At 41.4% G+C, this 15209-nt stretch overlaps 1 protein-coding gene across 4 annotated transcripts in view; it reads left to right on the top strand.

The window, feature by feature from the left end:
* THOC2 (THO complex 2) overlaps positions 1-15209 on the top strand; it is a 108859-nt gene that overhangs the window by 18458 nt on the left and 75192 nt on the right. For all 4 annotated transcript variants that reach the window (XM_034782609.1, XM_034782608.1, XM_034782607.1 and 1 more), the window contains exons 5-6: positions 11954-12024; positions 14717-14838. In XM_034782609.1, coding sequence (XP_034638500.1) covers positions 11954-12024; positions 14717-14838 — 193 coding nt within the window. The remainder of the gene's footprint in view (positions 1-11953; positions 12025-14716; positions 14839-15209) is intronic.

Here is a 15209-nt window from a genome sequence, read left to right as displayed (position 1 = left end):
ACTACTGTGCTACATCAGCTCAGCTGCACCAATGCAGCTGTGCTATGCTGATGGGAGAGGCATAATTACTCCACCTCAGCGAGAGGCAGCAACTATGTTGGCGGGAGAGTGACTCCCACTGACATACCAGTAGTGTGGACAGCGCTTAGGTTGATGTAACTTGCATTGCTTGTGGGGGTGGCTTTTTCACACACCCCTCCACCCCGAGTGACGTAATTTACATTGACTTAAGCGGTAGTGTAGACAAACCTTCAGTCTGACTGCTGATCTGGGAAAAGTATAAACTTCACTGGTTCTGTACCTAGCTTAGTGTATGTTTTCTGACATGCCAATCTAATTATGCTCTGTGCTTCTATAGAGGCTGCTTCACCACCTGTGCTCTGAGTAGTGTAATAGGTAGTAATGGGGCACCTTGTAGTGCTGTACAAGTGGGCCACAATCTGGCCCTAAATGCAAAGAATAGTATTTAAAGAAACATGAAGGAGGTTGAGAAATTGAATGGCAGGAAGTTCAAAATTGAAGTTCTTCCTGCGATATTAACCAGAGCCATGTTACGTGCTTTGTGCTTTTGATATCCTACATTAATAACACAAAATATATCACTGTTTAACAAGACAAACACATACTATTAGGTATGTTCAAAGCAATGGTTAATATTGCAGGAGCAACCTTAACTTTTGCACTTGATTTCTCAGCTTTAGTGTTAAACTAACAATTGGGTTTTTTTTGTACTCAATGTAAATGATTAGTTCCAAGTAAGGCCTGATCCTTTTTCTAGTTCTAGATTTGAAACATAGTTATAGAAAACATATTTAAAGGGATTAAATATTGAAGTATAAAAATCTGGTGTGGATGTTTATTGAAAAACTTTAAAATTATTCTTTCTTTGTAGAATATGCAGACTAATTGCCCAGCTACTTTATAGACAAACCATTATAGTTAATTGAGCACACAGCTGAGTTAAAATTCACAGTAATTATACCACTGTATATTATTTGGTAATTGCTACTAGATTTCTACCTGTTATGGATAATAGAAAATATAGGGTAGATTGTTTTCTCTTGAATAACTCTAAAAGCTGATTACAAAGAAAATTTGTTCAAAAAATTCAGATGCAGAATCATAGAATATCAAGGTTGGAAGGGATCTCAGGAGGTCATCTAGTCCAACCCCCTGCTCAAAGCAGGACCAATTCCCAGACAGATTTTTGCCCCAGATCCCTAAGTGGCCCCCTCAAGGATTGAACTCACAATCCTGGGTTTAGTAGGCCAATGCTCAAACCACTGAGCTATCCCTCCCCCCCTTAGATAAATTATACAGTATCACATTCACAGTGTGATAGAGCTCAGTTTGTTTAAAAGCAGCAAGTTCATTACAGTTTTTCACTCTCAGGGTGAATAAATAATTAGACTTTAGCTAATTTAAAATATTGTTGAATAAAACAGTTGTGGCATAACTGAAAAATCTGGAAAATGTAAAATAATAGTTGATACTCAAACCTCTGCTTTTCTCACAACTGTATGAATTAAGGACGCATAAGTGCTGGAACTGGGTGCCTTGGCTTGAAGTAGTAATAACTAGGGCTGTCGATTAATCACAGTTAACTCACGCGATTAACTACACAAAATTAATCGCGATTAATCGCAGTGTTAATCGCACTGTTAAAAATAGAATACCAATTGAAATTTATTAAATATTTTGAATGTTTTTCTACATTTTCAAATATATTGATTTCAATTACAACACAGAATACAAAGTGTACAGTGCTCACTTTATCTTTATTACAAATATTTGCACTGTAAAAATGATAAAATAAATACTGTTTTGCAATTCACTTCAGACAAGAACCGTAGTGCAATCTCTTTGTTGTGAAAGTGCAACTTACAAATGTAGATTTTTTTGTTTTTGTTTTTACAAAACAACACCCCAAAAAAAAAAAAAAAAAAAAAAAAAAAAACCAATGTAAAACTTTAGAGCCTACAAGTCCACTCAGTCCTACTTCTTGTTCAGCCAAACCCTCAGAGAAACAAGTTTGTTTACATTTACAGGAGATAATGTTTCCTGCTTCTTCTTTACAGTGTCACCTGAAAGTGAGAACAGATATTCGCATGGCACCTTTGTAGTCAGTACTGCAAGATATTCATGTGCCATATATGCTAAACATTCGTATGCCCCTTCATGCTTTGGCACCATTCCAGAATACTTCCATGCTGATGATGCTCATTTAAAAAAAAAAAAAAAAAAGTGTTAATTACATTTGTGACTGAACTCCTTGGGGGAGCATTGTATGTCTCCTGCTCTGTGTTTTACTCGTATTCTGCCACATATTTCATGTTATAGCGGATGATGATCCAGCATGTTGTTCGTTTTAAGAATACTTTCACTACAGATTTGACAAAACGCAAAGAAGGTACCAGTGTGACATTTCTAAAGATAGCTACAGCATACAACCCAAGATTTAAGAATCTGAAGTGCCTTCCAAAATCTGAGAGGGACGGGGTGTGGATCATGCTTTCTGAAGTCTTAAAAGAGCAACACTCCTGTGTGGAAACTAGAGAACCCGAACCACCAAAAAAGAAAGTCAGCCTTCTGCAGGTGGCATCTGACTCAGATGATGAGAATGAATATGCTTTGGTCTGCACTGCTTTGGATTGTTATCAAGCAAAACCCATCATCAGGATGGGCGCATGTCCTCTGGAGTGGTGGTTAAAGCATGAAGGGACATATGAATCTTTAGCGCATCTGGCACGGAAATATCTTGTAATGCCAGCTACAACAGTGCCATGCGAACGCCTGTTCTCACTTTCAGGTGACGTAAACAAGAAGCGGGCAGCATTATCTCCTGCAAATGTAAACAGATTTGTTTGTCTGAGCAATTGGCTGAAGAAGTAGTAGGACAGAGTGGACCTGTAGGCTCTAAAGTTTTACATTGTTTTATTTTTGAATGCAGTTATTTTTTGTACATAACTCTACATTTGTAGGTTCAACTTTCATGATAAAGAGATTGCACTACAATACTTGTATTAAGTGAATTGAAAAATACTATTTTTTATAATTTTTACAGTACAAATATTTATAATAAAAAATAAAGTGGGCACTGTACACTTTGTATTCTGTGTTGTAATTGAAATCAATATATTTGAAAATGTGGAAAACACCCAGAAATATTTAAATAAATGGTATTTTATTATTGTTTAACAGCGCAATTAATTTTTTTAATCGCTTGACAGCCCTATCAATAACCGTAATACCTGGTTTCTGCCTTCAGCACCATCGTTATAAAAATTGTTCCAGCACCACTGGCCATATGTGCTTCATATTTAAATGTCTTTGCTTTAGTCTGTCACAGATCATCACTCTTTTTATTTAGAATAGAAGTGTAGGTGTAATATTTCCAAAAAAGTGCTGTCATTCTATTTTGAGAAAGCAAAACGTCAATGTAAAATTGAATTTCAGAGGAGAATAGGCCAATACATTTCTGTGCTCCCTTTTAGTGAAAATGGTTTTATTTGTATATTGCTGTTATTTTAGAAATCAAACTTGTTTAAAAACAATTTCTTAATTTATAACCTGGATTTAGTTTCATTAGTAACCTCAGACCTCCATCGAAACAAAATGCTTCCTCTCCCTAAAAAATTTATATTCTGAATACTTGATCATTAATTTTGCTTGGGTTCAAACGTAATACAGTTGCCAGTAAAACTTAATGTAGCCAAGGGTTTTCAGGATAGTAGTTAGTGTTTCCAAATCAAATTATTTTTGCATAACTGGCATTTATTTTTGATATGGTCATTACCTCATTTATTATCTGTAGCTCAGTGGGTGAGTGAATATCAGTTTTACATGCAGAAATAAAAAGCTGAAGGGCTGAATTCTGTCTTGTTCCACAAGTGTAATTCAGAGCAAAGTTTTTTGAGGAAAAATTTGAATGAGGAGAGAACAGTTGTTCTGTGCACAAGATTAGTTAAACTGTTTCCTTGATGCAGGGAGGTACTGAAGAAGACGCAGAGATGAGTGAGAGAAGTTTTCTTGTTTGTTCTCATTTTTCTTTAATTTATTTTGAAAATAGATAAATGTCCATTGCTCAGAAATTTTTGTTGTTGTTGAAAAATAGGGGAACAGAGCTGCTGTGTTCTCAAATGTATTGTTCTTTTGATTCAGTGCACCGTAGTCCTGTTTCTGCACCATAACTTTGGGTATGTCTACACTACGGGATTAATCCGAATTTACAGAATTCAAATTTTGGAAACAGATTGTGTAAAGTCGAATGTATGCGGCCACACTAAGCACATTAATTCAGCGGTGTGCGTCCATGTACCGGGGCTAGTGTCGATTTCCGGAGCGTTGCACTGTGGGTAGTTATCCCATAGCTATCCCATAGTTCCCGCAGTCTCCCCTGCCCATTGGAATTCTGGGTTGAGATCTCAGTGCCTGATGGGGCAAAAAACATTGTCGCAAGTGGTTCTGGGTACAGCCTCACCCCTCCCTCCATGAAAGCAACTGGAGACAACCGTTTCACGCCTTTTTTCCTGGGTGAACACTGAAGACGTCATACCACGGCAAGCATGGAACCCGTTCAGCTCAAGACAGCAGTCATGAACATTGTAAACACCTCGCACATTCTTGTGCAGTTTATGCTGAACCAGGACCAGAACAACGAGGCGAGGAGGAGGCGGCGGTGGCAGTGCAGCGACAACAGTGATGAGGACATGAACACGGACACAGAATTCTCTCAAACCGCAGGCCCCGGTGCTTTGGAGATCATGTTGTTAATGGGGCAGGTTCTATCCGTGGAACGCCGATTCTAGCCCCGGGAAACAAGCGCAGACTGGTGGGACCGCATAGTGTTGCAGGTGTGGGACGATTCCCAGTGGCTGCAAAACTTTCGCATGTGTAAGGGCACTTTCATGGAACTTTGTGACTTGCTGTCCCCTGCCCTGAAGCGCCAGAATACCAAGATGAGAGCAGGCCTCACAGTTGAGAAGCGCGTGGCGATAGCCCTGTGGAAGCTTGCAACGCCAGACAGCTACCGGTCAGTCGGGAATCAATTTGGAGTGGGCAAATCTACTGTGGGGGCGGCTGTGATGCAAGTAGCCAAAGCAATCACTGAGCTGCTGCTATGAAAGGTAGTGACTCTGGGAAATGTGCAGGTCAAAGTGGATGGCTTTACTGCAATGGGATTCCCTAACTGTAGTGGGGCGATGGACGGAACCCATATCCCTATCTTGGCACCGGAGCACCAGGGTACCCAGTACATAAACCGCAAGGGGTACTTTTCAATGATGCTGCAAGCACTTGTGGATCACAAGGGACGTTTCACCAACATCAACGTGGGCTGGCCGGGAAGGGTTCATGATGCTCGCGTCTTCAGGAACATTACTCTGTTTAAACGGCTGCAGCAAGGGACTTACTTCCCGGACCAGAAAATAACCGTTGGGGATGTTGAAATGCCAATAGTTATTCTTGGGGACCCAGCCTACCCCTTAATGCCATGGCTCATGAAGCCATACACAGGCAGCCTGGACAGGAGTCAGGAGCTGTTCAACTACAGGCTGAGCAAGTGCAGAATGGTGGTAGAATGTGCATTTGGATGTTTAAAAGGTTGCTGATGATCGTTACTGATTTGGTCAGACCTCAGCCAAACCAATATCCCCATTGTTATTGCTGCTTGCTGTGTGCTCCACAATCTCTGTGAAAGTAAGGGGGAGACCTTTATGGGGTGGGTGGGAGGCTGAGGCAAATCGCCTGGCTGCTGATTACGTGCAACCAGACACCAGGGTGATTAGAAGAGCACACCAGGAAGCGCTGCGCATCAGAGAAGCTTTGAAAACGAGTTTCATGACTGGCCAGGCTACAGTGTGAAACTTTTTTTTTTTTTTCTCCTTGATGAAAACCTGTCCCCTTTATTGACTTATTCTCTGTAAGGAACCCACCCTCCCCCTTCGATCACAGCTTGCTTTCAAGGGAAATAAAGTCACTATCGTTTAAAAATAATTTATTCTTTATTAATTGATTATAAAAAGAGGGAGAGAACCCGGGTGGGGTTTGGGAGGAGGATCAACGGGAAGGAAAAGGCCACTAAAAAAAGGTTAAAAAAACGACAGCCTTTTGCTTGGGCTGTCCACTGGGGTGGAATGGGAAGGTGCATGGAGCCTCCCCCCCCGCGTTGTTACACGTCTGGGTGAGGAGGCTATGGAACATGGGGAGGGGGGAGGGGGGTTATACAGGGGCTATAGCGCCAGTCTGTAATCCTGCTGCCGTTCCTGAAGCTCCACCAGACACCGGAGCATGTCTGTTTGCTCATGCAGCAGCCCCAGTGTTGCATCCTGCCTCCTCTGATCTTCCTGCCGCCACCTCTCATCTTGAGCGTCTCTCCTCTACTCACGTTGGTCCCTCCTGTCCTCACGTTCACTGGCATCTTTCCTATACTTTGAAACCGTGTCCTTCCGCTCATTCAGATGAGCTCTTTCACTGCGGGTGGATTCCATGATTTCCGCAAACATCTCGTCTCGCGTCCTCTTTTTCTGATGCCTTATCTGAAATAGCCTTCGGGATGGAGGAGGGAGGCTTGAAAAATTTGCAGCTGCTGGAGGGAGGGGGAAAAAGGAGAGAATTTTTTAAAAAGATACGTTTTACAGAGCAATGCTTATACTCTTTCACGGTGAACAACACTATTCACGTTACATAGCACATGTGATTTCTGTGCAAGGTCGCATTTTGCCTCTTAATATTGAGTGCCTGTGGCTTTGCTGCTAGAGATCACAGACGCAGGTCCAGGCAACAGAATTCGGCTTGCATGCGGCCATGGTAAGCCATTGTCATAAATAAATGTGGCCCCAGCATGGCAGTAGGGAGTACAGGCCACTGACTGCATTGAGGTGTCAAGTATCGGGGTAGCCGTGTTAGTCTGTATCTACACAAACAACAAGGAGTCTGGTGGCACCTAAAGACTAACAGATTTATTTGGGCATAAGCTTTCGTGGGTAAAAACCTCAATTCTTCAGATGCATATTTACCCACGAAAGCTTATGCCCAAATAAATCTGTTAGTCTTTAGATGCTACTAGCCTCCTTGTTGTTTGCATTGAGGTGGGAGATCATCCTGAAGCCCCCACATCCCGCGGTACAGGGACTCGGAAGTGAGGTTGCACCTGACCCTGACATAGCGCAAGGGCTGGGCCTGCCCCAGAAACACCCTGGGGCCCTGTCCCTCTGCACCAAGTGCACTAGGTGTGGGTGGGCAGGCTCAGCCCAGCGGGATCAAAGAACGGAGGGGCTTAGTGTGGGGGGATCCAGGTGTGGGGTGAGAGGTTTCTGTGTGGGGCAGGCTGGGTGCGTGTGGCTCAGTGGGAATCTGGATGCACAGGGGCTCGTTGGGGGGGTTCTGTGTCAGGGGCAATGGGACTCTGCAGGGGATCCAGGGGAAGGTGGTGGGGCTCATTGGGGGGAGTCTGTGTGTGTGTGGGGGCTCAGTGGGGAAGTCCAGGTGCTGGGGGAGTGGGGCTTGATGGGGTGGGGTCCAGATGCAGCTGATTGGGGATCTGTGGGGTGGGGAGCTTATCAGAGGGGTCTTGGTGTAGGGGAGTAGGGCTTGTCAGGATGAGGGTTCAATGGGTCTGCTTAACCGGGGAGCCCCAGTTGCTGCCGAGGGGACTCTGCATGCCGGACTCCCGATTTCCCCTCCCCCTCTTGTTCTCCATCTCCATCCCCCTCCCCTCACTCCCACATTCCACCCCCTTTCTTTTCCACTGCCTCTTCCCTTTATGCCCTCTTCCCTCATTTCCCCCACCCCCATTTACCCAGCTCCACTGCGGGCACTCACTGTTGCAAGAAAACAGGAAGGCCCCCAGCATACACAGCTGCACTAGGACCCAGGAGGCAGTGTTCAGCTGCAGAGTCAGTAGAGCCAAGAGACAGCCTCCTTCAGCTAGGCAGCTCTGCACTTGCAGAAATGAAGGGGGGCAGCGGCACGTAACCCCGTTTCCCCCTTCCCATGTCTCATCTCTGTTTGGTGGGGGCCCCAAAACTGCGCCCATGGTCGTATGTGTTCTTCTCTCCCTCCTCCCCCCCCCCCCCGCAGGGAAGCACAGGAATTGGGGTGGGGGGAGCATTTTCTGTGTGCTTGCAGTCACAGACTCCCCACAGAGGTAATCTGTGTCTCATCTCACACCTTATTTGAAGGAAAGTGGAAGGGATGGTGTTAAAGGCCATCTTGATCTCAGTTCCAACCTTTTCCTTCAAATAATGAGCAGCAGGGAGTAGAACTGATGATATTGGCCTGTCACCTCAGTACAATGAAACAAGTGGCCATAATTACAGGCTCCTGCAGCTGAACTCAGCTGTTTGTACAGAGATGACTGCAGAGCCATGGGCTCCTTGGCTGGTGCTAGTGAGGCCTACTTTGAAAACTGTTGTTGTAAAGCATTAGTTTCTCTCGCGCGTGGGTCTTGTGTTAATACTCACTACATCATGTTGAAATTGAAGCCAAGAAGGGGAAGATGGATTGGAAACAGAATGATGTTTTAATATGTGATTTTTGCAAAGTGCCAATGGCTGTTCTTTTGTTGGAAACCTTGAATCTCAGCTTTGTGGCAATCTGGGGACATTCATTTTTGTATCCCTTATGATTTGTGATATCTAAGATCTTAAAACTATCACTGATCCCCTTGGCCTTAGCAGTGCTGTTTTGGCACGGGTTCAGTCTGAATATAGCAAGTCTCAAACATGTCACTTCAATTCCAAGTCAAATTAAGTTCTGCAGAAGAGCCATTAGGGTTTTCGCTTAGTAAATGCAAACTAAATCCAGATTTCTTAGTGGCTTCATGGGGAGAGTTTCCTGACTAGAAACTTGAACGTCACGTTGCCAAATATGGCAGCTGGTCTAAAGAAGTTCGGCCACAAAGGCTGCTCCTTATTTTGAAGGACAAGTGCTCATCTCTGCTTGAGATAGTTAATATCATATATGTCCTATGACTGGGATAGTTCTCCACTGGCTATTGAAGCTGAGGAAGAAGCTTTTAAAGGGGGCCACTGCCTTAAAGTATTGCTCTTTCCCTTTAACAGCTCTATTCTGGAGGTCACCGAGGGAGAAAAATCAAAACAACATGAGGACCTGAGATATGGGATTGGAGTGGGTGGTAGCCCCAGCCACACTCCAGCGATCAGGAAAGGGCAGAAAGGCACCCCCTTCACTCCCAAATAACTTATTTTTAAACCTGGTCATAGCTTAGGGCCTGTCAGTCTCATCTGGAGTTGTGCAGGTGAGTCATTTCAGCCCTAAGCTGCACAACCTGCCTTGAGGAGAACAGGAAAACTGTCCTGGGAATTGATAGCAGATGTGGGCTGTAGGGTGGTAACTTGCATGACCCATCACCTCGCTCCCAAAGATTGAGGAGGAGGGGGAAAGGTTTGCTTTCCATCACAAGCCACCCTGTTCATCTGAATGTCTGCCTACTACAAGATCAGCATATGTGATCTGAGCTCATGTGACTCTAAGCCAAGGGTCAGCAACCTTTCAGAAGTGGTGTGCCGAGTCTTCATTTATTCACTCTAATTTAAGGTTTCGCTTGCCAGTAATACATTTTTAGAAGGTCTCTTTCTATAAATCTATAATATATAACCAAACTATTGTATGTAAAGTAAATGAGTTTTTTTTTAAATGTTTAAGAAGCTTCATTTAAAATTAAATTAAAATGCATAGTCCCCCAGACTATGGCCCCCGGTGGCCAGGACCCGGGCAGTGTGAGTGCCACTGAAAAATCAGCTGGTGTGCCGCAGGTTGCCTACCTCTGCTCTAAGCTATGGCTGTATTGTACCAGAAGAGAGACTTCATTTAAGGAACCACTGCCATGGTCTTCAAACTATGTGGTCAAATACGCTATCTTTTAAAAACAATCATGCTCTTTATGTGCACTTCATTTCTCACCATTGATCTATTTGAGTGAAAATAGATTTCCATTTCCCCTCCAGTATGTATCCATCATTGTCTCGCCTGATTTGAAATCCTCATTTGCTGTGACTTTTAAACACATAGATTTTCTCACTTGTTCTCACTTTCTCATTCTTCATCCCAAATCCACAATCATGGAACAGGAGATGCAGAAAAAGGCACAACGTTTTAATGGGGTTTGGATAAAATGTATTATTTGCTATAATAATACAGTAGTGGGTACGCTATCACTTGTAATTTTTAAAACTGCTGGTCAGAGTATTTAAGGATAAATCTGTACTGAAAGGGGGGGATAACTTAATAGACTTTGGAGATGACAGTACCTAGGAATCTAAGATTGTGTCAATGGAAGAAAAGTCAAGAATGTGAACTGAGAAAGAAAAATTGAGGATGCATTTCTGATGCTTTATCTCTATGGAATTATGGAAGCATGTAACAGAAGAGTAAAACACATCTAAGTACCCTGTTTCCCCGAAAATAAGACATCCTCCGAAAATAAGGCCTACTTACAGTTTTGCCTCTCGTTGTAATATAAGGCATCCCCCCGATAATAAGACCTCCCCGATAATAAGGCATCCACCGATAATAAGGCATTTTTCATTTCTGAAAAATAAGACATCCCCTGAAAATAAGACCTAGCGCATCTTTGGGAGCAAAAATTAATATAAGACACTGTCTTATTTTCGGGGAAACAGGGTAGTAGTATAAAGATCACAATGTTAAGGCAGTCTTCTAGTACATTTAATGAGTACTCAGTCCAGACTCTATCAAATTGAACTCAACAGGTTATGGCAGTGGTTTTGAAACATTGTTTGAAGCCCCTGTTGTGAATGAGTGGGCAATCTGCCTGCACCTCATTGGCATTTTTTCCTTGTTTCTGCTCTCTCCGTTTTTCTATCTGTTTTTCCCCTTGCATTTTCTTGTAGGGTTTTCCCTCTCTTGCTCTGTCTTTATGAATTAGAGGGATCTAAACTGCTCTGGACCGGGGTAGTCTGTCGGTTACTGTGTTGTGGAATGTGCGCTTCTGTAGGACCTGATTAGCTGCCTGAATGGCTCTCTCATGTTACTGCTTCAACAGCTGACTGTAACAGCAGAAAGAAAGAAAGAGAGAGAATGTGGAGAAAAAGCACAGGGAGGATAGACCAGTGACGTAGGGGGAACAGATAACTCTTTACCAGCTTCAGATAGAGAGAATGTTTATACTGTACAGAATATAGTAGAATCTCAGAGTTATGAACACCTCAGGAATGTAACTGAACAAAATGTTATAGTTCTTTCAAAAGTTTACAACTGAACATTGACTTAATACAAATTTGAAACTTTACTATGCAGAAGAAAAATGCTTCTTTTAACCATCTTAATTTAAATGAAATAAGCACAGAAAGTTTCCTTACCTTGTCAAATATTTTTTTAAACTTTCCTTTTTTTTAGTAGTTTGTTTAGCACAGTACTGTACTGTATTTGCTCTTCACCCCCTGATTGCGTACTTCCAGTTCCAAATGAGGTGTGTGGTTGACGGGTCAGTTTCGTAACTCTGAGGTTCTACTGTATGTTGGTTTCCCTACCTCCTGGTCCTATCCCTCCTTCTACCTGCAGTATCTACTGCTGGTCATAGGCCTCATTCAGACAGGGAGAAGGGCAAGAAAAAAGTGAATTCTCTTCTGTCATTCATTCTTGTCTCCAGCATTTGTGCCACCAGTGTTAACAATCGCTGGATTTATAGGTGTGAAGTGTGTGAATTCTTTTTATCAATAGAATCAGCCACTAAATATTACAGTAAGCTGGGTGTTAATGAATGGTTAGACTAGGCACAGAATCAGAATGTTAATTATAACTGAATCTTAAACACTAATATGATGTGCAAGCAGATTTTTACCAGGATTCATCACAAAAGGAAGAATGGGCCTTCTACATTGCAGTGGAGAAATCAGAGAGAAACCAAAAAGATATGTCTCTATGACCAGTAATGTCTCATTTTCCCCTTCCCCATATTCCTTTACTTCAGATATCGAAACAAGTTGTTTAGAAGAAAAAAGCAAGAGGGATCATTTTACACAACTGGTGTTAGCCTGTTTGGTAAGTTGCACTTACATACTTTCTTGGGTAGCAAAAAACTTCCATGTTAAAATATGACAAAAAAATTGAAATCAGTATCTTTTACCAGATATTTTTTAGGGAAAAAATTGTATGTAATGTAATTATTGAGTTTATTTTTAAATTATTACTTATTTTGTAAGAAATACTGTGTACGTATACGACATATACTAAATTGTTGTATATTTCAAACCACAAGTTTTTATTGCCAAGAGAATAACTACAAAATTATTTTCATCCTTGTAGTCAGAAGGTTTGTTAGTGTGAGGTAAAGCAGAATAACAGACTAGATAGACCAGTTGTCTTAGCACATATGGCAAATCCTGTGGTTCTTTATTATGTAGACGTATAAGAACAGATAACTGTTTTAACTAGCTGCACTGTATTTGCACAGAATGACTAGTCATTAATTTCAGGCAGAACAGTTTGTGAACAACAGTGTGTGTTCTTCCTCCTCCAAATTTACTCCTCTTTTATTGATTAATTCTTTCCCACAAAAATAAAGATCACGGAGGAAAGAATTAGATAAATTGCCTATCTAGAATTTTTATGATCCTTAATTTGTCATAGTTTTTCTAGATTTAGTGAATATGTGAGATGTGAAACTCCAAAACCTGTTGTAATTAACTAAATTTAATTATAGCCTCCTCCCCTCCCCCCATAAATATTAGAGGCTCTCTTGTTTGTGACAATGCCATTTTGGACCTGTCATGTGCCTTATTTGTATAAAACAGCAGTTCTTTTTCTTACGTTGTGAGTTTTAGTTTGTGTAAGATACTGTATTATTAAAAATGTGTAGTGTGGTCAAGTTTTTGTTGAGTTTTTATTAGCTGTCAAAATATCAAGCCCCATTGATCACTGCTGGACTCAAATTACTTTACAGCTGAAAATATCCATTATAGTAGTCGTCAATTTTTTTTTTCCATATTTTGGACCATTTCTTAAGATGGCGATCCTCTCACAGACACCTCCTTTCCAATCTTGATTCCACATCTGGGCTTCAAATACAGTGTTTGGTTAGTTAATAAAGGTCTGTTAGGCCAGTGTTAAACTAAATGAAAATAACCTTGTTTTTATGTGATGGCTGAAGTGGCTTGGTTCTACCTGTTTTTTTTTCTACACTATTTGTTTCCTTGTCTGAGTACTGGACTGTATTTTAATAATATAACTGGGGCTCAACCTACAAACCTTTTATCTGGATTTTGAACGTGACCTTTCCTATCCCCAGTGTTTGGATATATTCATTTTTGGTTTTGCTATTATGACAATACCAACGACTAAATTTGGATCTAGGTTTGGATTCCAGTCTCTCACCTTACTAAAATTTGAGGTATTGAGATGCAGGATTTTTTCCTTTCGGGAGCATTTCTAATTGGTATAAAATATTCCCTTGGTTCTTGCATCCCAAACTGTTGTTTATATCTCCATGTCCCTTTGCCGTTAGGTCTGGTCCTTCTTTGTGTTTGCTGCTAATCTGTTTTTTGTGTCTGCTGATGTGATCGTGGTAGAGTTTGCATTGGAGAAACACTTGATAACATTAAGCAGCCTTGTAGCATGTCATTTTTTTGTGGAAGCCCTTAATGTCTTTCATGGGACTACAAGTAGCAGAACCCGTCACTTCACCATTGTAACACAAGTAGCTTTGCACATCATCTTGAAGTGTTGCTCATACATCAAGTGGCTCACAGATTGGGAACCGTGTTATAGACAGCCAACAGGTGATGGTTGGTCTCATTTGAGCATAACATGGTGGATGCTGTTAGAAACAAATCATAATTAATTATTTCCAGGAAATGAAATATGACTCTCAAGCTCAAGTACTTTGGGCTCATATAGATGGTTTGAGACCTTGCTTCCAAGTCCCTACTTTTATCCTTATCAGTTAGATGTTTTTCTCTTTGAGTAGTCAATCTAAAAATGTTCACTTATCCGGCTGTCTGTAGTTTGGATACCATTATAGGGCATCTGGAATTTAATATCAGTGATACCAAAGGATTTCTACAAGAACTATTTTGAAAAGTGATAGAATTTAATAAAAACTGTTAAATTTTTTACAGGTTTTTGAACCTTTCTATTAAAAAATCTATAGCAGGGATATAATTTTCTATCAAATTCTATAGGATAGTTTAAAAAAAATCTGTAAAAAAAGATAGCATTTTCTGTTAATTCTGAGACAATTTCCCCCCCCCCCCCCATCAAGGTGTGTATGGATGTTCTGCTGGACATCCCCTTGGTGCAGCCTCTTTTGTGTCTAGGAGTTGGCCTTTTCCACCATGTAGAATAAGACTTTAGTTGTAAGAAGTTTCTGCATATGAAAATGAGCGTTGCACTTGTTTTTCAAAGCACGGGAAAGAATTATATAGTGATTTTGGCCACAGGTGAAAGTTTTAGTAATCAAGCTAAAAAAGATAATCCTGTGGTGCCACACACTGCAAACTCCATAGCCTTCAGTGTATTTTATATAGATTCCTCATTTGTAGAATTGTAGCTTTTCAGTTGCAAGCAGTTGTTCCTTTTGAAACTGAGTTTATATGGTACGTTTTGTATTTGAATTACCTTTAATTTCACTGTTAATATACATAGATAACCCATGGTCAAGATCAAATGCTATTTAGTTTAATATACTTATTAACTCATATGTATGACATGTATGTTTCATTCTTGTTTTGTGCAGTACCTTGTTTCAGACACCGTCCTAAAGGAGCGTCTGGATCCGGAAACACTGGAATCATTAGGGCTCATCAAGCAGTCTCAGCAGTTTAATCAGAAATCTGTTAAAATCAAGACAAAACTTTTGTAAGTGTGTGGGGGTAGATTTTTTTGGGTGCAAGTCAATATCTTTAAATGTAGCTTTTTATAATCTATATATTTTCAAAGTAATGTTTTCTGTGTTGAAAATTTTATTTTTTATAGATACAATAAAAGCTCTTTTATCCAGCACTTCACCAACCAGCAAGCTCTATAAACTGGCATTTCTGATCTGCAATGGAAGTCTGGTTTATAGTGTAGTTGGTGTGGGGCCGGCTGGGGTGTGGGTGGGGCTGCAGGGCGTGCTCTGGGAGGGAGTTTGGGTCCGGGAGGGGTTTGGGGCCAGGGGTTGGGGCGCGGGAGGGGCTGGGGTGTTTGGGGGGGGTGCTCACCTCCAGCAGCTCCCCGCAAGCGGCTCC

This window comes from Trachemys scripta, chromosome 9 (assembly GCF_013100865.1).
Source record: "Trachemys scripta elegans isolate TJP31775 chromosome 9, CAS_Tse_1.0, whole genome shotgun sequence".
Lineage (NCBI taxonomy): Eukaryota > Metazoa > Chordata > Testudines > Emydidae > Trachemys > Trachemys scripta.
This window is presented reverse-complemented; position numbering and strand designations above follow the sequence as displayed.